The sequence below is a fragment of the Littorina saxatilis genome, linkage group LG7 (assembly GCF_037325665.1).
Source record: "Littorina saxatilis isolate snail1 linkage group LG7, US_GU_Lsax_2.0, whole genome shotgun sequence".
In the NCBI taxonomy this organism is placed as follows: Eukaryota; Metazoa; Mollusca; class Gastropoda; order Littorinimorpha; family Littorinidae; genus Littorina; species Littorina saxatilis.
In genome coordinates, this window is record NC_090251.1 from 19,492,386 (window position 1) to 19,515,911 (window position 23,526).

The 23,526-nt window shown below is 47.4% G+C and overlaps 1 protein-coding gene across 2 annotated transcripts in view; it reads right to left on the minus strand.

The window, feature by feature from the left end:
* Positions 1-686: 686 nt before the first annotated feature.
* Positions 687-23,526, minus strand: part of LOC138970862 (pneumococcal serine-rich repeat protein-like) — a 60,373-nt gene continuing 37,533 nt past the window's right edge. For both annotated transcript variants that reach the window (XM_070343423.1, XM_070343424.1), the window contains exons 6-11: positions 19,833-20,966; positions 18,305-19,558; positions 17,093-18,011; positions 16,463-16,593; positions 4,697-5,008; positions 687-4,368 (exon numbers count right to left, since the gene is read on the minus strand). In XM_070343423.1, coding sequence (XP_070199524.1) covers positions 3,076-4,368; positions 4,697-5,008; positions 16,463-16,593; positions 17,093-18,011; positions 18,305-19,558; positions 19,833-20,966 — 5,043 coding nt within the window. In that variant the 3' untranslated portion in view covers positions 687-3,075. The remainder of the gene's footprint in view (positions 4,369-4,696; positions 5,009-16,462; positions 16,594-17,092; positions 18,012-18,304; positions 19,559-19,832; positions 20,967-23,526) is intronic.

Consider the following 23,526-nt stretch of genomic DNA (forward strand, 5'->3'; position numbering starts at 1 on the left):
AAAAACTTTATAAAATTCGACGTTATTTTGCAAACATGTTTCACAGAATAGCAGCACATGTTCACCCAACCATGCTGCACAACATTCACGCCATGTGATATCTCTATTTACAAACATACATGTAAAGTAGAAGAACTGTAATTGAATCACTCCAAAACATGTGCAGTTACAAACAGTTATCTAACAAATAGTTATACTTATATTCACTTGTGAGCAATAGCGGTATACAACAGGTGCTGCTCCAAGAATAATATAAAGTAAACTCATAATATTTTCATCTTGTTCACAAGCCTAGTGGTTACGACATCGGCCCGAAATCTTGAGGTTTTAGGTTAAAATCTCTGCCGAGGCGTTTATTTTTTTCACTCAATCTCTCTTGAAAATAAAGTATGCTCAGCCATGAGAGAACAAACATGAAGTTACCAGTGCAAAAGTCCCATATTGAATGAAGCTTTCAAGGTCATGCAGGCAGTGTAGGTCGTGTTTCAGGTTGCCTTTGCTGTACATGATTCTCAGCCCTATCTTTTCAAACACATAACCCTGAATAGTTATAGAGAGATGTCAGCTTTAACCAGTTGATGAACTTGCTCATGAGGGCCCCTAGTCTGTGCATGCATGTATGTTAGTGTGGCATCACTGTAACATAAGCATTCATTTCCTTTCATTCCAATCAAAACACATGGGAGTCATGAAAATCACTGTATTCTGTACATCACTTGATTGCAGACAATCATTGTTTTCACTATCAAACTCAATTTAAGCAAGAAAAGTATGTATGGTTTTATCCATTACTTGTTTTTCATAAACAAAGTACAAACAACAATAAAGGACAAGTGTCTGGTCTACAGGGAAAGTGTAGCTTGATTGTCCTCTACACCAGCAAGCCTCAGTTATTAATACACAGGAAAAGATTCAGAAAAATCAGCAGAGCAGCGCTTAAGTACAGGATATTACCAAAGATTATGCATACATGTGTGTACAGCTGTTACAATCTTATTGACAGGCTTGGGACTGTCCCTCCCCCCGCCTACAGACAGTCATTATAGTCTCGCAATTTTATTGCTGTATAATAAACTGCACATAAACGATTGATAAAAGATTCCTTCCTGCCCATGTAAATACATTGTGGCAACATATCCATCCATGTAGGCTTTTGCATGCATTGAGCACCGTTCTGCCTGATCTATTTACACAATTCAATCAAGCTACAGACTAAGCAGTCAGCACTCACCTCTTGCGTCTATTTTTATGATTGTTACAAGGGGGTAGAATATTCTATAAACCTTAAATGGCACTTGTAAGAGTTTCTTTTGTAACATAAAAAATATTGATTTCTGAACAGTCACACTGAACATGAGCTGGTACTTTTGCAGTTTACAGGTCACTTTCATCCTCTGATGTGAAGGTAGATAACTCCATTATGTGAAGTTAAATAACTCCAGTTAGCTGAACTCTCAGAGGTTTCATTTTCAACATTACAGAAGGATAGAAATGCACGTTCCTATTTTCTGTACCACCATTACATTGTACTGATAAAAAAGCCAACAGATGTAAACAATAAGTGAGGACCAAGTTCATGAACTGGAAGAAGAAGTGCATCATTTAATTCACTGCCCTTTTCCCCCAGCAATACAAGCAGCTTTCTTGTAAAACTGTGTGATGAAGTCATGAAAACCACCCGCTGCCAGCCATAATCCTGCCTGGAGTTTTCACCAAACAGTATAAGACTTCTTCACTCTGTTTTTGTGTGTGTTAATTGTCTTTTCTAAAAATCAAAAGTAGGAAATTTTCTTTTTATTGTAAATAACAAATGTGTCCACACATTATTCGTGGTTCATCATGCAGTAGTTCACATTGAAGCCCAACCCAAACCCAAGGCTTTGTTCCAATGTTCAACATCACCCTGAGATGTTGTATAGCACTATTCACAGCACAAAGATGAGGCAACAGGTTTGCAGGCCAATGCCATCTGCCTCACATTAAAATGAAACCTAAGACAAGTTCTGGTTCAAGGATACAGACCTGTTTTGGTGCATATAAACAACTGTGGCACTCCCTACTTCCCCTCCAACATAGACCAGAGCCACATTCTCTTTGTCACCTGAACTGACCGCAAGTTTCTCAAAAAATGCATCCACTAGCAAGTAACAGGTTGTGTTCACTACAATAAAAGAGTCCATATCATGAAAATAGGTTATTATGAGGCCAATAAGTTCACATGATCTTTACCGGGTTTAGAAAAAAACATACACAATTTGAGAAAAATATTGGGGTAAACGGGTTAGGGTTGGGACAGTAAGCGGCAGCAAGAGCTAGCTGCTCATAAAAACGCAAATTTACACCATGTTGGAACATCTTATGGAAAGTCTCTGTCTGAGCTAAAAGATATGAATGTCCACATTAACAAGATCCCTGAGTGGCAGATGTTTTGTGTGAGGCGACGTGTAGAAACAGGGAAGTGTAGCTGAAGAACTTGGGGTGTAATCCCAGTTGTTGGATCGACAGAGGCACCACAAAATAAAATTGTCTGCATCAAAATGATCACTGATATGCAGTGTAAGATGAAAGGGGAAGAGTCTGACTGGGAGGGGGAGGGGGACAGGGGAAGGACCTGAGCTGTAAGGCATAACAATCCCTGGTTGAAACAGAATATGGCAGGACATGGAAATATCCATGTGGAGGGGGGGGGGGGGGCTGTATTTAGGCCTTTATGTCACAGAAAAGTCAGCATCAACATATTCTCATGCTTCCAGGTGCGAGATGTGAGGGATGTGCCAGAGGTGGGAACTGTGCTTCAAGACTACTGTCCGTGTCAACAAGATACCATCAGTGTGATGTCACGGAGGGGTAAACAATTGGAAAGAGAGGGATGAACGTTTGAGCCAATACGTCAGTAAGGTTGACGTCAAGAAGGTCCCTGGGCTGGCAGACATTCCAAGTGAGTGGACAAAAGGTGCTCGAAGTATTCAATATGCCAGTTCTCTGTATGAGGCAACCAAGGAAACAGGGCATGATACCTTTAAGCTACCAAGTCATGTCACATGAAGATGAAGCACATCCCCGGATGGCAGGCGGTCAGTGTGAGGTGACAGGAGAGGAGCGTGACTGGGGACTGGAGCAGTATGTCTGTGGCAGGAGACTGGCCTGGTCTTGCCCCTGCTGAGGACTGTCGGCCGCTGCACTGGTCTCCACCACCAGCTCCTGGCCCGCCGTCTGTGGCTGTGTGGTGATGTACACAGCGCTCGCATCACTGCACGGCTGCATGTACACCTCTCCCTGCTGATCGTAGCCCCCCTCCTGCACGCAGCGCTGCTGATCGTGGGAGCTGGGTGAACCACTACGTCCATACATCCGTTCCTGAAGCACAGCGGCAAACTGCTGTGCGGTGGCAGCATCCAGTGGGGCCTCGGCGTACTGCTGCGCGGCCCAACGAGAGGCCATGGACTGCAGGGCGGAGTCGGCCTCGCTTGGCATGGTGTGGGAGTCCTCGGGGCTGGAGCAGTAGGTCTGGGGCAGCAGGCTGCACTCCACGGTCTCACACGCCGCCACCTCCACGTCCTGCAGCAGGTCCCCCGTGTCCACCACCACCTCCTCCGCCACCTCCCCATCCTCCCCAGAGAGGTGCTGCAAGGTGTGCGCCGAGTCCACGAGCATCTCCTCCCCAACCTCCACCTCCATGTTTGTCTCGGGCAGGATGGTCACCATCACGTTCTCCTCAGCCAGTTCTTCACACGCCTGCCCGTCCTCACCTTGCACCGCCAGGAACTGAACGGCAGCTTCATGCTCAGAGAGGGCGCCGCTGGTTGGGTCAGGTTGAGACAAGACATGCATGTGCTCAGTGAGAACGTTTGGCCCTCGCTGTATGACAGAGGAGGTGTGATCACGACTGGACGCTCTGTCTGAGATGAGATGCTGAACCAGGGCTGACTGCTGCAAGGAGATCAGCTGACTGTCTGTCACTGAAAGGTGCTGTTCCTCACTCACATCCTGGTAGCTGAGAGAGCCCTGCGAGTCCAGCACCATGGCCATCACAGCCTGCTCTCCTGACGGTCGCATGCGTTTTGCCAGCACCACGCCTGCCTGCCGCTCTTCCTGCCGCCCTGCAAGAGCCCCGTGCAGCATCTCTCTGTCCTCTACACCGTCTCTCCCGCAGTGATCGTGGAATGGCTGGCCCCCAGTTGAGCTCGGTGTGCTTCTCTTGTGACTGGCTACAGTTTCCCCCTGCTGGTAGTGCAGGCCTGAAACTGACACAGACCCATGGCTGTCTGCAAACTCCAGCGACTGACTGGCTGCACCCAGGCTGCTCTGATCTGCCGCCAGGGAATGGCTGTGGGCAGGGTCTCGAAGATTGACAGACACTCTGGGGATCTACAAACAAATCAGACAAGCCATTGTTGCATTAGCTGGATTATCAGGGAGAGTAAGACCATGTTATAGTGGATCATGAAAGTGTACAGGTATAGGTACAAAAGGAAAGAGCTCCTAAATCCCTATACTGATTGCAACAAGGAACAATTCCTTTTTATGTGAACACTGCTCACCTTGTCCAACCACAGCTACCAATAACAAAATAACCACAACATTCAACTGCTTGATATAAATAGGCTGATGGAAACACAAGAGAATGCTGATTCAAGGCATAAAAAGCTTAACTTAGTTCTGTATAAACACACACAGAGAAAAACAGTGTAGCAACCTGAGGAGAGGTGTGTGGCAGAGCTGAGTGCTGTGAGACAGTTGCCGTGGTGACGCTGGTCAGACGACAGATGTAGTCATCGCAGTAGGTAAGGAGCTGGTCAATCTGCAGCATTGCAGCGATGCGGCGCAGGGCGTTGACTGTGTCCGGCGCCACATGCAGCACCCCCTGGTAGATGTATTTCAGGAAGTCACGGGCTGCCCTCACCCCTGTGTCACGAGGCAGGTTGACCTCAAGGTGGGAGGTGGGGTTGGCATGGCGGAAAGTGTTCTGCAAGTAGGGACTGGCCGCAAGCAGGACCAGTTTGTGCACCTGTCAATCAGAGAAAGGAATGTACTGTTCTTGTTATCCGTATGATGCATCACTTTGAGCAAATGAGCTTCCCGTAATATAGTATAGAAATGTCCTAATATAAACTATCACATGAGCTTCCCATAATGTAACTACACAGTGGCAGTACACACACAGGTACTGGCAAAAAATGACATAGGCCTTTTGCTTGGTGCTGCCCACATTGTAATCATGTCCTTCTTCCATTAAAGCTGAGGTCTCTCTATGACTATCTGGGGATGGGTGTTTCAAAAGATAGGGCTGATGAGAATCATGTACAGAATTCTGTACAGCAAACGCAGTCTGAAATCCCTGCTATACTGCATGTATGACCTTGACAGCTTCATTCACCGCTTGAATTTTGCTGTGGTAACTTCCGGTTTACTCTGACAGGGCTGAGCATACTTTATTGTCAACAGGGATCGAGCAGAAAAAAAACAACGCCTGAGCAGAGATTCGAACTCAAGACCTTAAAGTGCATCTAAACCCAAATTAAATTACATATTCTTACTCCGAATCACATAAAGAGCATTGACGCAGTCTGAATTGCTAAGGTCTGAAAAAGGCTACCCGTCTTAAAGTTTAAAAGGGAAGCAACCCAACCACAAAAAAGGTAAACACAGCTATGGTAATGACCATATACCCAGGGAGTTACCTCCCGTACCGGGGTATGTGACGTCACTTCCACTGCTGCACCACGTGGTATACTCATTCGACATCTTTCAGTTCTGACGAGAGGTCGTGTTTCCAAAGGCTCTGTGTGCGTTGTTGGAGTTTTCATAACACCCACCGACCACCTACCCGTCTGCTTATCTTCTACCTGGTAGTTGGTGAGCTCTTTCCATTTTATCTTGCTTATCGTAAGAACTTTTGGCTTGTTATTGATAACTTTCCGTCCTTTTCGGACTTGTGAATTTTCGTCAGTAACTGTTGTTGTTGTGTTGGCCGCCATTTGCAATTTTGGCCGGCATGGCAGAGAACGCGAGTAGACGTGGCAAGGGCGATGTCAAGGGCAAAATTAAGCCTAAATCATCTTCTCAAGGTTCTAAACCTGTGTTAGTTGTCCTTTCGGACAAAGAGAAAAACACTGTCATGTCTGTTACCATTTCTCCCCCCGGACACGCTAGCGCGAGCGGTACTTCGACTACTTGCGTTACGTCGGCGGCTTGCTCGTCCTCCGTTTCTTCAGACGGGCAAGCCTCACTTGTTTCTTCTTTGTTGAGCTCTTTGGTTCCAGAGATTCGCAGTTTAGTACGCGACGAACTAAAGCGTGCTACTCCACCGGAAAGCACCGTCCATCCGCCGGCAGTGAGCGATGCCCGCTCTTTGGCTTCTTTTTCCGGTTTTGTGGCGACGGCTTCCGGTGCTACCGGAACTTCAACTACTCCTTCTGCTTCTGCTTCCGCAGGAAGCTCACAAGGTACGTCGAGCTTGTCCTTCGGCTCTCGTGAAGCCACCGGACTGTCCCTGCTGGGACGGAGCTCACCTGGCGCGGGTCACTCCCGCTTTCCTGCTCAGTTTCGTTCAGTACCCATTGAGCGTGAGTTCGATTCTGAGCAAGGGCGGTTTCCTTCGGAAATCGCGCTTCCGGGTTTTTCCGGAAGCGAAGGTCCTCCTTCACACTCCCATTCAGCGGCAGTGGTTGGAGTTGACCGTGGACTGGCCTCCGGGCAACAGGGCTTCCGGCCCCAGTCATCACGACCAGCGTTTCCACATCAAGGTGTGGCTTCGCCGGCCGTGTTTCCGGCACAGACCGGATCCGCTTTCTCTCTTCCGGGTACTCCTTCTCGGATGTCCGTGGTTGAGAGTCAGCTTCCTGACTATGGACGGTCGGGGCATTCTTCCCTTCACTATGGTGTTGGGTCGACACCCCTTCCTGTTCCGGCGGCTTCAAGCTTGTCGTCAGCGCTCCCGTCCCTGCCTGCTGGTATGGTTACGGGACATGACGGTTTTCGGTCTGTTGGGTTTCCGGTTTCGGCTTACCCTGACCGCCAGCTTGCTTCCGGTTCAGTTGACTTTGGTCAAGTTGATCATGGCTATTCTGACACTCAGTCTGTAGCCAGTGAGCAACCTCGCTCGGGTTTTCCGGCTCAGCTCAAACGTGCATTGGAAGCTGCGGCAGAGGTTACTTCCCGGTATTTTCCGGAAGGTGCTTCTGCCAAGGTTTCTTCAGCCTCAGCTGCTCCGTCAGCTATGGCTGACTTCCGGTATGCAAAGGAGGGCGACGATAGCTTCCGCTTTGCCGAATCACCCTCTGTGGCATACCAGCTGTCCCAAGTTTTGGCTCGTCCATCTCCTGCCGGAAGTGGTCTCCCCTGCACGCCGGTTCCGTTACTGGTTCCGCACGGTCCAGTTCCGGATGAGGCTCAGTCCTACCTAGCTTCTATGGCTCACGCTTCTTCTTTTACCCCTTCCGGTCTTAAGAAGTTCGTGCTGCCGAAGTATTCTCGCAACTTACTGGCTTCTTTTGCTCTTCCGCGTACAACGCTGCCTGTTACGCCGGACTTGCTGCCCTTGTTGGCCAAGCCAATCAAGCCTTCCTCGGGTGTGGTCTTGCCCGATCACACTCTTCTGGCTTCTGAAGAGATCAGTCGGCAACTCTTGGAGTTGTCCTCCATCTCGGAGACTCTGATCAGATCTCTCTCTCGCGCTCTTACTGAGACGCTTGATCCTTTCTTGCTCAGTCGTGAGCAGGACGCTGATGACGTGTCCACGCTCCTCTCGGCCCTGGCCAGGGTCAACGAGGAGCAGATGCGTCTGTCTGCCCTTCAGTACGTGCACTCTGTTTCGTGTCGTCGGGATTTATTCCTCGCTCACTCTCAGTTTTCTGAGCAAACGACTCTTGACACACTCAGATCGTCGCCGGTTGTGGAGGGGTCTCTGTTCGGTCCTCTGGTCTTCGATGCACGAAGATCAGAGATCCAGACCAACAGGGATCAGCAGTTTTCGGACTTCTCCCTTCAGGCTTTCAAGCAGGCTAAGACTTCTCAGCCCAAGCCTCCTCAGGCTTCCGGCTCGTCTAAGCCTGCCGGCACGAAGCAGACGAAGTCTTCTTCTCAACCCTTTCGGGGTTCGAGAAAAAGATCAGCGTCCGGCAGGGGGCGGGGTGGCTCTAGCAGCAAGCCCCACCCCCAATGAAGTGTTCCCGGTTCCACCCCCCCCCCCCCCCCCCCGCCCTCCACTCTGGTGATGGCGGGGGGCCCCTCCCGGGCACTATCACACTGGTCGGCCACCATACACAGCCAGTGGATAGTGGGCGTTGTGGGATCGGGCTTTCGCCTACTTTGGCAGGACAAAAAGGCGCCGCTTTCCCGGCGTCCGCCGGCCTGCAAGCCCCCCTCCTCACAGGAGGCAAGGTCCGTCCTTCAGGCGGAAATTGTCACCCTGGTGCAGAAGGGCGCGGTGGAGAAAGTCCTAGACCACAGCTCTCCGGGCTTCTACGGGCGGCTTTTTGCCGTTCCCAAGTCGTCAGGAGGGTGGCGTCCCGTCCTGGACCTATCGCAGCTCAACACTTTCTTGAGAACGATACGGTTCAAGATGGAGACGCCAGCTTCGGTCAGGGACTCCCTCCGTCCAGGAGACTGGGCGACCGATCTGACAGATGCATACTTTCACATCCTCATGCATCCGTCCGACCGGAAATGGCTCCGTTTCCGGTGGGGCGATCAGATCTTCCAGTTCCGCGCGCTTCCCTTCGGGCTGTCTCTGGCACCTTGGGTCTTTACCATGGTCGTGAGACAGCTATGCGCACTGGTGAGGTCGCAGGGTATCCGGCTCAGGGCATATCTGGACGATTGGCTCATCATGAACCAAAGCCGGACAGGTTGCTCGAGCCATACCCAGTCGGTTCTTCGTCAAGCCCACCTGTTGGGTTTTTCGATCAACACGACAAAGTCGGAGCTGATTCCGTCACAGACGTTCACTTATTTGGGAATGTCTTTCAGCACGGTCCCTTGGACTGTCCAACCCTCTCAGCGGCGGGTGGACAAGCTCCAAGCGCTTATCAGATCCACTTTGCCTCTCCTGCGGGCTTCCCTCCGGACGCTGGCCTCCATCTTGGGACAGATGGAGTCCATGGCTCTCTTGGTGCCTCTGGGCAGAGTTCACAAGCGGCCTCTTCAGTTTGCTCTGAAGCCGTACGTGGACTCTGCTCACGTGGACTGGAACGTCCTCGTCCCTCTCCAGGGATGGTTCCAGTCAGCGACCCTTCCGTGGTTGGACACGGACTGGGTTTGCAGAGGCGTGCCGATCGCCTTGCCTCCCCCAGACACGGACCTCTTCACAGATGCGTCTCTGTCGGGGTGGGGAGCGCACACAGACCGACAGACTGCGTCGGGCCTGTGGTCGGCAGAGCAGAGCCACTGGCATATCAACCTGCTGGAGCTCGAGGCTGTGGCCCTTGCTCTGGAGGAGTTTCGGCCCTCCCTTCACGCCCATCATGTTCGTCTTTTCACAGACAACACGACTGTGGCAGCTTATCTGAACAAGCAGGGGGGGTCGCGGTCCCCTTCTCTTTCGAGAAGGACCTGCGAGATTCTGGTCTGGTGCTGGCAACATCGGATCACTCTCACAGCCAGGTACCTTCCGGGGAGCTTGAACACTTTGGCGGACGCGCTCAGTCGCTCCGACAAAGTGCTTCAATCAGAGTGGACGATCACTCAAGGGGCACTGCTCCGCCTTTGGGCCCTCGTCCCAAAGCCTCCGGAGGATCTCTTTGGCACCCGTTTCTCGAAGAGGCTGTCAATCTTCGTCTCGCCATTCCCGGATCCCGAGGCTTGGCAGACGGATGCATTGGCCTTTCCCTGGACAGGGCTACAGGCCTACGCCTTTCCTCCCTTCCAACTACTCAGCCGAGTACTTCGGAAGGCGGAAATGGAGGGTCCGGATCTCCTGTTGGTCGCCCCTCTGTGGCCCTCTCAGGTTTGGTTCCCGGACCTTCTAAGGCTCGCCCACGGCCCACCAATTCCTCTCTCTCTCACAAAAGGGGAACTGGTGCAGCCTCACACCGGCATACCACACGAGGATCCCTCGTTTCTGAATCTTCACGTGTGGAGGTTGTCCGGTCCTCTCTGAGGCGTTCCGGTGCGTCTGAGCAGACTCTCGACTTAGTGGAACGCTCTCATAGGGCTTCTACGTCGTCAGTCTATGCATCCCACTGGAAGGCCTGGGCTGCCTGGTGTCAGGCACAGGGTTTGAACGCGCTAGCCCCTCGGTCTATGCACGTGGCAAACCACCTTTCTTTTCTTGCGTCTCAAGGAGCTTCTGCGTCCTCCTTGAGAGTGAGGAGATCTGCCATTGCGGTAACCTTACGTCAGATGGGCCGCTCTATCGACGTCAGCGGCGTCATTTCACGTGTGATTAAGGGCGCTGCCCTTAAAGAGATTTCTTCTCGCACTCCCATGCCAAAATGGGATCTTTTCCTGGTACTCGAGTTTTTACGTTCCACAGGATTTGAACCTCTGATCACGGCGAGTTTCGCTAACCTGACGCGCAAAACTCTTTTTCTGCTACTGGTAGCTTCTGCGCGCAGAGGAAGCGAGATCCATGCGCTCTCTGGAAACCCGGAGGATATTTCCAAAGAGCCTGATGGCTCTATTTCTTTGCGTTTCCGGCCAGATTTTCTGGCTAAGAACCAGAACCCAGACCAGGCCTCCCCTTTGGTTCGCGTCAAACCTTTGACTAGCATCCTGGCTCCTGGAGACCCGGACGCCGTTAATTGTCCTGTCCGAGCCCTTGACATCTACCTTGCCCGGTCTCAACCGCTTAGGTCGAAATCTCAGAAACTCTTATTCATCTCCATTAATACTGTGAGAAATAAGGATATCGCAAAGACGACTATGGCTCGGTGGGTGTCAACTCTGATAAAACAAGCATACGAGTGGAACCTTGCGGAAAAGGGGGGGGCGCTGCCTGCTTTCCCCCTGAACTCTGCTCGAGCTCACGAAACCAGAGCTTGGGCGTCATCTTTGGCCGTTCTACGGTCTCGAAAGCTGGACGAGGTTCTGCGCACAGCCTACTGGCGTTCTGAGGATGTCTTTTTGAACTATTACCTCAGAGATGTCTCCGCTGTTCGGCAAGATGGTTCAAGAACGCTACCTGCCTTGATCGCAGGAGGCCAGTTCCTATCAAGGGTTTGAGGTGAGTTTGATTTTTCATTCCCACCGCCTTGTTGATGCTATCTGCTCTTTATGTGATTCGGAGTAAGAATATGTAATTTAATCGAAAATTTTTAAGTAAATTTTCATTTGATTAATATACTTACCCGAATCACATAGTGTATTCCCTCCCGCCAACCCCGCTTATGATTTTTTAGTTTTCTTTAAAGTCGAATGAGTATACCACGTGGTGTAGCAGCGGAAGTGACGTCACATACCCCGGTACGGGAGGTAACTCCCTGGGTATATGGTCATTACCATAGCTGTGTTTACCTTTTTTGTGGTTGGGTTGCTTCCCTTTTAAACTTTAAGACGGGTAGCCTTTTTCAGACCTTAGCAATTCAGACTGCGTCAATGCTCTTTATGTGATTCGGGTAAGTATATTAATCAAATGAAAATTTACTTAAAAATTTTCGATTTTCAAACAAAAACTCTTATTACCAATGCAAACATACACTCATATGTGTTCCATCCCCACCACTCAAAAGGCCCAAAGACGCGAGTAGCCCACGCAGCGAGTGGGAAAAACCCGTCAAAGCTAGCAGCGTGCCAGCCTTCTGCTGAAACAAAACGATGATGCTAAAAATAGATTTTCTCCACTGATGACGTAGTGAAGGTAGCAGCCACAGCAGCGAGCACTTGGTCTTAGATCAAGCTGCCAGTGCCAGCATGGGTAGACTCTGTTTTTTACGGCTGTAATAATACCTCGGCAAACAAGCAAGGAATAATTAAAGTACTCACGGGTTTTCTAAAGTCCCTCACATAAGGAGAGCTTGGATTAACTTTGTGAAAACTTCCAGAAAAGATTTTTCACAACCAAAAGACTACCAAGTTGTATGCGGACAGTATTTTGCCGATGATGCATTTGCAGACCAGTTCACAGCACCCTTGTTCGAATTCGAACTCGGTTATCGTCCAAAACGGAGGTAGAAGGAGGATGCTGTCCCGCCAGTGATGCCACTAACGTGCATCAATGTTCAGAAGAGATTGAATGCAGCAAAAAAAGACAGTGGAGACGGCTGACGTAGAATCTAACCGGAGAAAGAGGCGACGGAAACGAGAAGTTATGAAGGCAAGTGCGGCTCGATTTTTTTTGTGTGCCTCAAACACACCTCCTTCTCATACTTGGGAATGTACTGCAGGTAAACCATGCTCTTCTCTAAAGATGGGTGAAAGTATGAGATAGACAGAGAGGGTGAGGGAGAATCAGAGACAGGAGGGAAGAAAGGGTACATTATACATATGAGGTTATACATGTATAAATATAAGTTTTGAATTCTGACTGAAAGTCATTGATTCAGTGCTTTTGAATTGTTGTCGTGTTTTCAGGCTGTTCCTTGCAGCTCTGCATTACAATGAAAATGGGGACAGAGGTGATGCGCTTGATGATCGAGGAAGGAAATCGAAAATTTCTACAATAAATTTTCATTTAATTAATATACTTACCCAACTCACATAAATAGCATTAACCTCTGTTTGATGCTTAGACATTGAAGTACTGACCCTGGTAACAGAGGGAGGTAACTCCCAAAACAAACCAAAACCTTGAAGTCAAGGCCCTGGTAGTTACCTCCCCTCACCGGCAGCCCGCATATGCGCGGTACATATCGCCAGTATCGTCATTCCCAATGAAACACCACCTTCAACCATTAATAAGATCGCGGGGTAGGTTGGGAGGGAATTTACTATGTGAGTTGGGTAAGTATATTAATTAAATGAAAATTTATTGTAGAAATTTTCGATTAAATCACATATTCTTACTCCAACTCACATAAATAGCAGATTGCTACAAAAGGTGGCGGGAAACTCACTTATTTCTGGTAAGAATCCGGCCTGCTTCAACCATGAATGGTAAGCAACTACTACCATCCCGGTGGGTACTAGATAAACCCGCAGAAAGTAATTTAAGAAAGACGTCTTAAAGGTGGTCGTCTACATTTTTGCTTTTTTTCAATAATCTTATGGTTAGATTTCGCTAAAAAGTTATGTCAGATGATGAATGAACCATGGGGGAAAAAGTTATAGCAAAAACAATATATGTAAAAAAAGATTTTATCTTTGGGTAGCGTGACTCACGCTTCCAATATTTTGTTTTCTGTTTGCTGAGAACATGTGCTTTGCCTAAAAAATACTGACCAATCAAATTCATGTCACTATGCTTATAGCCACGCCCAAACAAGTGCAGCAACAGTTTGACACTGGAGCGCTGTCCACGCTTTTTTTTAAACGCACGAAATGCACGGGATTTGAGAGGAGTTTTGCGCTTGGCATTTTCCAAATAAGGATATCCTACTATGAGTACTACGCTGGAATACTACAATGAATTTTCAAACGGCTACACTGGCTTCGTCTTTCCTGATCGAAAGGGAGTGTATTGTTGATAATTGTAGATAATAGACTCTGCATTTTAATGGTCAAATGACGATTTCGGTATAAAAATGTAGACAAGGACCTTTACAAAACGTCCAAAACACCGCTCGAGATTTTGCCTGGTCGCAGAACCGCCAAATAAGCGGCCCAAGCTCTGGCCCCATGAGTTCTAGGAGAACGCAAAGGAAGGACTGAACGCCCCCCCCCCCCCCCCCCCCCCCATTTGACTGCCACACCCATAAGCTTGTTCAATGAGTGTGGAAGCCCATCTAGTCAGCGCTGTTTTGCAATAATTTGCTTCTATCCGTTTAAAACGAGAGAACCTAAGATTCTGGTCTGGCACTCCAAAAGGAGCCATGCAAGATGAGTATGTTCAAAATACTCCATATCTTGCGCGAGACCCGAAAAAGCATGTAATTCGCTGCCCCTTCAAGGGGAAGTGAGCACCAACAAAACAAGAAGGGCAAAGCCCATACGACTCACATGCTTGACCTTGACCTTTACATGACCTTGACCTTCAAGGTCAAATAACTAAACCTAGCAATGACATCATACAATAAGAACTGCTTTACACATTTTTCCTACCAAAATACATGTGACCTTGACCCAAGGTCAAGGTCATCCAAGGTCATGCAACACAAAGCTGTTAATTCAAGACATAGGAAGTACAATGGTGCTTATTGGCTCTTTCTACAATGAGATATGGTCACTTTTAGTGGTTCACTACCTTATTTTGGTCACATTTCATAAGGGTCAAAGTGACCTTGACCTTGATCATATGTGACCAAATGTGTCTCATGATGAAAGCATAACATGTGCCCCACATAATTTTTAAGTTTGAAACAGTTATCTTCCATAGTTCAGGGTCAAGGTCACTTCAAAATATGTATACAATCCAACTTTGAAGAGCTCCTGTGACCTTGACCTTGAAGCAAGGTAAACCAAACTGGTATCAAAAGATGGGGCTTACTTTGCCCTATATATCATATATAGGTGAGGTATTAAATCTCAAAAACTTCAGAGAAAATGGGAAAAATGTGAAAAATAGCTGTTTTTTAGACAACATTTATGGCCCCTGCGACCTTGACCTTGAAGCAAGGTCAAGATGCTATGTATGTTTTTGGGGGCCTTGTCATCATACACCATCTTGCCAAATTTGGTACTGATAGACTGAATAGTGTCCAAGAAATATCCAACGTTAAAGTTTTCCGGACGGACGGACGCCGGGACGGACGGACGGACGACTCGGGTGAGTACATAGACTCACTTTTGCTTCGCATGTGAGTCAAAATTGAGAAGAACTGTAATTGAATCACTCCAAAGCTCTGTGCAGTTGAAAACTGATATTAAAGAAATAGTTATATTCACTTCTGAACAATGGACGGATAGAGGTATAAATCATGCTGCTTCAAGAACAACATAAAATGCATGCATATCTTCTTCTTCTTGTCGATCACAAATGCATTCATATGAATATTTTTCTTTCTTTTTCACAATTGGCGCAGTAGGCTAGTGGTTAGGACATCAGCCCCAAAATCTTGAGGCCCTGAGTTCGAATCTCCGCTGAGGAGTTTAATATTCCCCTCAATCTCTCTTGAAAATAAAGTGTGCTCAGCCCTGAGAGAGCAAACTGGAAGTTACCACAGCGAAATTCAAGCGTTGTTTGAAGCTGTCAAGGTCATGCATAGTTTGGGTTTCAGGCCGCTTTTGCTGTACAGAAATCTGTACATGCTTCTCAGGCCTATCTTTTCAAACACCGAGCCCCGGATAGTCATAGATAGACACAGCTTTAAACGACCATGGTAACTTGTTGACTACAGTTAACTGTAATCACAATTACAGATTTTGGAAAAACATTCTTCGGTCAGCCATCTTAGCTTGACAGAAAAAGTAAACAAGAGCTTTGCTGACATATATTGCACAATTTCAAATCTTCACCACAAGGCCTGAAGCTCTGATGATTTTTTGTGTGACCTTGCATGCATTTACAGTTGAAGTTGTTGCAAAGTTCTTTGCAGAATAAAGTGAAGATCCAGCAAGTGAATTTTACTTGGAGAAAATCAGGTAATGAGCTAAAATAGATTTAAATAACCGTGGCTGTCATCAGTTTGTGTGCCAAACTGGTTTTGTAGAGTAACTTTTGTCCATAGAGAGGATTTCAGCACATGATTTTGTGTACTGACTTGCTTGGATATGAAGTCAAGTGAACCCAAATTATGACAAGAGGCGAAGCCTTCAAGGCTCACGTAAGAAATCGACAAACAGTAACACAAACTCAATCACTCCGTCACACATACACACACACACACAGTAAGCATAGGTGACACTGTGCAAGAAAGCGAGACACTAGATCTAGATCTGTCTGTCTGCATGTAGCCTACTTACAGACACGACTGCCAACTAGTCTCGGCCCGCTCAAAATAACAATGACCGAGACATTCCTTCGCGTGACGTCTAACCCTCTTACGCCATAATGTGACGTCTTCAAATGACGAAATGTTAAAGTTTCTACCACAGACATACACACGCACGCACGCACGCACATACGCACGCACAGACAGACAAAGTTACGATCGCATAGGCTACACTTCGTGAGCCAAAAATGATGGCAACAGTCGTTTAAAGTCCACTTTATGGCCAGTTGCATATATGTGAACACAGATGATCTGTGTTCACACTGAGATGGAGCAGTAAAACAGATTTATGAAATTTTAAGAAATAGAAGTAGAAAGAATCCGTCAGAGAAAAACTAGTCTTATAATTGAAGGAGCTGTAAAGTAGAGGGGTGAAAAAGGAGGTTTCATTGTATTGCCAAACTTTAATTCTGAACAAACTAGAGCTACAGCACTTTTACAAGATGACATTTTACTGAGGGGGCTGTATGACCGAAACAGATCAATGTGTTACTTACTGGTAGCCGATAATCATCTACTTCGAGAGATGCATCGAAGAATTTGCCTTCCTGCCACAGTTTTATCAGCTGAGTCTGTAGCTCTGAGCCATGCTCCGGGTTGATGTACACCTTGTCAGAAACTGTTCCTTCTGAAACGAGGATATGGTATTCATTTAATATTATTGTTAAACCCATTTTACACACACACAAACAGGCAGGCAGACAGCCACACATACACACACACACACAAACCATACCAAGCACCTTCACTGGCTAAAATATAGCTGTTCTCAACATTGACATTAGAAATTTCACGGGCCAAGTTTAGAAGTGGTGTATCTTTTTTTGGACTTTTCACCCACCTTAAAAACAAGTTCTTTAAAAACCCATACTCAGTACATAGTCTTCAGAAAAACATTAACCCATATAGCACAGTTCTGTCTCAACGGAATTCATCTCAAAACAGAGCTTGTGGCACCCTCAAGGTCTCTGCACCAAAATTTCCACATCATTGAATAAGCTATCAAAATGGAGTATGCTTAAAAACTCTTGACATCCACATCCAAAGTGCACATAGCAACCAGGATACTTATGGCAAAGACCCCCACACCTCCCCGGTCAGACGTCAAGTGTTGCATTCTTACTCACCTGCGTTTCTGGAGTCTGTGGTGTGTGTCTCGCTGAGTGTAGGTGTCACGATGGCCGTCGTGTTGGACAGGGTTCTCACGTCCCCGTGACCTGACCTTGAGGAGGTCAGGTGACCGTGACGTGATGCCTCCTTGCTCTTAGCACCGCCACCTGAGCGACCGGTGCCAGCAGACGGCTGAGAAAGCCCCCTGTCTATCCCCTGACTCCCACTCGTACTCTGCTGCCTGTGTGTTGACGGTGCTACCGACTTCACGCTCTTGCTTACAGTGCTGCTTGATGCTTTGTGATTGGTGTGACTGTAAGAGGCATGGGATGCTTTCTTGGCTGCTGCCTTGTCCGAGGAAGAAGAGTCTTTGGTGCTGTGTTTTCTCTCCAACCTGAGATGGTCCCTGTCCAGTGTGTTGATGTGTGCATGCTCTCCGCGGACAGAAGCAGGTGCAAGGGGCTCAGAGGTTGCATACAGGGCGGCACTGATACTGGGCTGATAGTGAGGTACAGTGACAGTACTGGCTGTGTACACACCATCCACTCCACTACCTATCTTGCTGCCATCTGCCACAAATTTACCAGACAGGCCAGAGACCAGGAGGGACTCGGTCAAGCTGGGCAGGGCAGTGTGATCCCCTGCGGTGTGGAACACTGCCTGTGCCAGTGAGGTAGAGATGTGAGCATAACCAGCATCAGCCACAACCTGCTCTAACTGCTGCTGACTGCCATCTTGTCCCAGCACGCTGGAATGTGCTGCAGCCGTTTCTTTACATTCCACCTCTTTCTTCACTTTCTTCTCCTTTGTTCCGCCACTTTTTGTCTTTTTGGGTGAACCAGCAGAACTCATCTCCCCAACAGAAAGCTGCTGTCGCCGAGTGTTCTTCCTTCGCAAATTCCTGGCACACATTGAAAGGTCCCTCTGTACTCGTCGCTGTCAAAACACAGAATCAGATAAGTTCATTTAGTGGTTGCATACAATGTATAAACAAAGAGCTGTTTATCAACAACAAAAAACAAGAGAAACAATCCTCTCTTATCTACAAAGTTAAATGCTGAATTTCTGACTTCTCTGGCCATGGATCCAAAATCAAGGCCAGAAGGATAATTTCCCTGGTATTTACAATAAATCGAAACAAGCCTTTTTAACAGCACTGTACAAGCACTATATGTTGCCAGATTAGATGCGAGAGAGAAGGAGAGTGTGTGAGTAGTGAAGTGACTCACATAGCAGGGCTGGCCAGGGTGGGCAACAGGGTCCTTCAGCTCAGGGAACAGCTGCACCACCAGCTCTGATATGCGGCTGTAGTCAGCACTCGACCACCAGTACTTGAAGCCCAGGAAAAAGCGAGCCGTTTCACGAATAATCTCAGAGCGATGTCGATAGGCCAGCCCCTCCTCATGCGCCTTCTCCAATTTCTGTGAATACTTTGGGGTGGGCAGAGGGGAGGGCAGAGCTTTGAACACGTTTTGCCCGCTCTTTTTCCATGGGGATCCATGAGGGAGCCAAACTTGCTCCCTGGCACTAAAGGCTTCCAAGCTGGACTCCTTGCTGGCCTTGGCCTCTGACTTGACCTGCTTCTGTGGCTTGTGCTGCTTGCTGATCTCACTGCTGCACGTCAGGTTCATGGGCGCTTCTTCCTCCGCGTTGCTGACCTCTTGCCGCACCTGGGAGGCTGGGTGAGAGTGTGCCCGCACAGGTGTCTGGTGAGCGTGTAACAGACCTTCGGGCACAGCTGGCAGGAGAGGAACCTGAGCAACGTGGAAGGTTGCGGGTGAGTCTGAGGGCACCTTTTGTTCTCTGAGTGACAAGGCTGGGTGAGATATCAAATCCTTCATGATGGGATGGGCCTCCCCTTGTGACATGTCAGCACTGACCACTCTGTGTCGCTTCCCGTCAGACCCTTTCTTTATCTCTCTGCCTCCCACGCCCTCGCTGACCGCAACCGAATGGCGGCGAGCTGACTCGGCCTCTTCATGGTGTTTGCTTGCCTGTTGCAGAGCTGTCTGCTTCAAGGCCTCCGCTAATTCCCTCTCCGCTAATTCCCTCTCCGCTAATTCCCTCTCCGCGGCTTCAATTCCCTTACTACTCATGGTGTCACTTAAACTTCTCTTACTGCTGCGAGCGTGGGGTAGGATGGATGTGGTCTCTGCAGGGGAAGAAAACTGCTGCTGATACAGAGCGTTCCAGGCAAGCGAGTTCTGCTCGTACACAGAGTGAGCTAGGAGTGCTTGTCGCTGTTCCTCAGTAAGGGCTGTAAGGCCCGAGGTGTCCGCTCTGCCCTTGTCCTGTGCCTCCCTCAGACTGGCCATGTTTGCCAGCTCCCCCAGCGTTAAGCCTGCACTCTCCCCCAGCCCCTCCCCATCATTCAGCACACCCTGCGGGGGCGACTGGTAGTCAGCATACTGCTTGGTCCTGGTCAACGGCAGGCGGCGTCGCATGTTACGTGCACATGTTCCCAGGTCCTTCTTAACGTTTTGCTGAAACACCAGAAGTTTTCAATAAGAAACAATGGTGGAAACAAAGCTGAAATCATTCATCAAAGAAAACAACTAACTTATGGCAACCACCAATAATTTCATTTGACATAAGTACAATCTTAATTCTTTTCATCCATATTACTTTGTACAGGTGACGATACATATTCATTTGACGGTGCTGAAGTTGTCTAGATTTACATGCCTCCCCTTAATATTCTACCTCGTTCTTCCCCCCCACTCCCTGCCACACATCACATTCAGCACAGCCACTGACCACACTCTTGAGCGCAGGGAACTGCCGCAGCACCAGCTCTGCAATGCGCTCGTAATCCTGAGTAGTCCACCACATCTTCATGGCCAAGAAGAACTGGGTGGTCTCCCTGATGATGCGGGGGCGGGCGGAGGCAGTATTGCCCGAGTCCCTGGCTCTCAGGACGTTGAGGGAGTATGGGGGGACGGGTAGGGGGTCTGGTAGACAGGTAGAGCGCCACATAGCCATGGCAGACATGCGGTCGACGTGAGAGGAGTCAGCCAGGTTGCCGTCAGTCAGGGGAGCTGTGCTGGGCAGAGCGTAACCTGCTTGAGATAACTGCTGCACAGACAGAGACATTGAAGGGAGGCTGGCTGAAGACACAACCCCGTTGCTGTTGCCGCCGCTAGCGCTACTACTGCTGCCCGCTGCACTCTGGTGGGCTGCTGGGGGGGTGGTGGGCAGGGCGGATGAGGATCGAGGAGAAGACATGAGCTGCTCCGAGATCTGGGCCACCGACAAAGCCTGGGACATCTGAGCACTCAGGCCTGTCAGAGCCTGCATGGACAAAGCCTGAGTCATCTGGGCAGAAAACCATGCCTGTGATGCCTGTGCCTGAGCTTGAAGCGCCTGATACTGGTCCAGGCGAGACTCCTCCTCCCCCACCTCCTGCTTGACAACAGCTAGCTGGGAGTTGAGCACGACCCCCTCACTGGGCTCCAAGCCCTGGTCCAGTGCCTCACTGACACCACTGAAGGTGTAGGGGTACTTGGCCGCCTCAGACATATGCTCTTTACCACTCTCCCCCATTCCTTTACAATTGATGCTGGAGTTAGCTTGCATCTTGGGACCATCACCTGTTGTCTCCGCTGTTTGTGTGTGTGTGATGACACCTGTTTTGCCATCTGTTTCTCTGGATGCCCCTGAGTGCATTTCCAAAGCTTTGGCAACGTCCTCTCTACTTTCAATGATACTGGCAGCAGCCAGCAGTTCATTGCAGAAGTCTGTGTGAGCCTGCTGGCTACCGTGCACTGGCATACTGACTGTGCCTACTGCAGGAAACCTGTCCTCTGGAGAGCGGCTGTCTCTGCGGCGAAGCATCACCTCTCGCCGTCTTATGTTTCGAGCAGTCTGTGACAGATCTGTCCGAACTCGACGCTGCAAATTATAAAAGTGTTATTATAACATTAATATAACCAAAACAAACTACACCTGGTTTCTAATGTAAGCACAAAGGAAAACACTGGTCCCTATTACATTATCGGCAGCAGCCTGCAGCTTCTCATATGTATCCTACCTACATCAGCCACACCTGACACATGCTCATGCAGGCACTGCTTGCTGACCTCTGCTTTAGAAATACTGTAACATGCTATGATTTGAAATTAAGATTACAAGCTTAGTTCCTGCTTACTTTAAAAATAATAACTAACTAAACATACAAGTACCTAATTCTATTTAGATTAAGTTGACTTTGTTTACAGTTGTTAAAGTGCAAACGACCTAGCAGAAAATGCATGCTCCAGTGTGACCTTTCACAAACATGACGGTCAAGCTACTTCACATAGTAAGTCTGTGTTAGCAATGATCATAAGAATCAATGTAACAGAAAACCTCCTACCTCCACGTTATTCAACATGTCATTCAAACATGTATACAGTCATAGTAAGCTTTAAAACTGTAAAAAAATAAATACTTGGGAGCTAAAACTAAAAAGCCTTTGTGGATTCCCCACAGCTTACATGAAAAGGAAGGTAGGTATTTTTATCTGACACTTACACAAAAATCTGGTGTTTAAATTTAAAACAATGCATTATAAATGCTCTCTCTATACATCATAAATTGAAACAGACTGTTTCACCACAACAAAATTGTGTACAAATAGCACAGTGACTAATACAGTACACACAACCACAACACATTCAACAACAATTGCCAAAGAGCAACCATAATGTCAGCAGACGGAAACTGGAAGAAACTGCCCTACAAAAATATATTGGGTTATACGGGAAGCCAGGATCCCAATACATTGATTATTATACACCCTCACATTTTCATTGTTCCTCACTAAAAAAAAAGTTATCTTTTTAAATCAAACTCTGCCCTCATAACCAAGAAATCTTTGATACAAACTTTCAAAGATATATAATTAAAGGCATACAATAACTATTGTATTACCATAACCGGAAAAAAGTCATGTGATCAAGTCATCGTTCCTTGACAAAGTAAAATTCATGTATTTATTTTCTGCCTGTGCTAGTTTCAGGTTAGAAATAAAAAAGATTACTAGGAAAGGGTTCAGGAGGGGGCACTACTCAAGCTGAGAAATTTCAGTAAGTTGAACAGCAAAAGTGAGCTATTTCATGTGTTTATACTGTCAGAAACAAGCACATTTACTCAGATCTACATACAAATCCTATCCCATTTCATTCTAACAAATATAATGCGACTTCCATCAAAAAAGGGACTTTGCATAAAAAAAGAGAGTAAAATTAGTGAGAGAAAGAAGACAGAAGCATAGAGTTGACAGCCAGGAACACAGGAGCAAAAGATTCAGCAGGACGCTTCATCAAGAGCTGCTAACTGATAGTGACATCACCAGCACACAACCATCAAGAGTCAAACGTAGCTGTTGGAGCAACAGAAAACCATCAAAACAGCACCTGGGTCAACTAAAGTCCATCCAACAAGGGTAGAAAAGACCCAGCAAGAATAATCTATCATGGCAGAAACTGGTTCCACGATGGATGTACATGTACAACAAATAACCAAACACTGAGTACTAATTACATTCAGCAGAACATCAGACAAAAACAAGTCAACAGAAGAAAGACAACACTTTGGCACACAAGTACAACAGCTATTTCAGCTTATGCAAACTGTTTCAAGATCAAGTAGACCAGAAACTTCAGGTACAGAGTGTAAGCTCGAATTAGATTTGGACCATCTGAGGAACAAGGACTCCTTGGTAAAAGAAAAGAAAGAAAAAAAATACAAATCCTAAAAATAAATAAAATAGTTAAATGTTTTTACCAAACCTTACCGACCCTAATATTTATGGCCTTGTCATCGGAACAATTTTCCTTTCTTTCTTTTTGTTGCCTTATAAGTATCAACCTTTGATGCTAAGTAAGGTACATGTAGTGATTTAGTTCCTATTGCTTTTTGATGACGCCATCTATGTTATAGCTGGATGTCTTCCTTTTCACTAAATGAAGGTGAAAATGAACCTGAAAAAGGAGATTGTGTTAAAATAAAAAACAAATTGTCATTTTACGCTAATCCTGCAACATAATAAGCACTAAAAACTGTGAGCTTAAGTCATCCAATGTAGTCTTGGTTGATGCAGAAGAAATAGATGACAGAATGCTCACTTCGGCTGGACGAAGGGCAAGAGATATCACGTTCTGCAATATGCTGCTCAATCATGTAAACTTGGGTTTATGCACTTTTTATTACTATTACTACTGTATTATGTATTATGATTTACTTGCATAAATCTTGAAGAAAAGTACTGCAGAATTGACCAATATTTCAGGTTGCCGAGCGGGTAGGTCAGGAATTTGAACTGGAGGGCAGCCAGGTGGGTTTTTAGGTACATTTACATGCCTGCGGTCTTACCTTTGTATAATCCCAATCTGACCAGCTTAAAATGTTCAAGCTATACCAGTGTTGAGAAAATGATTTTTAAACTTGCATCCGATTGTGACCGACATTT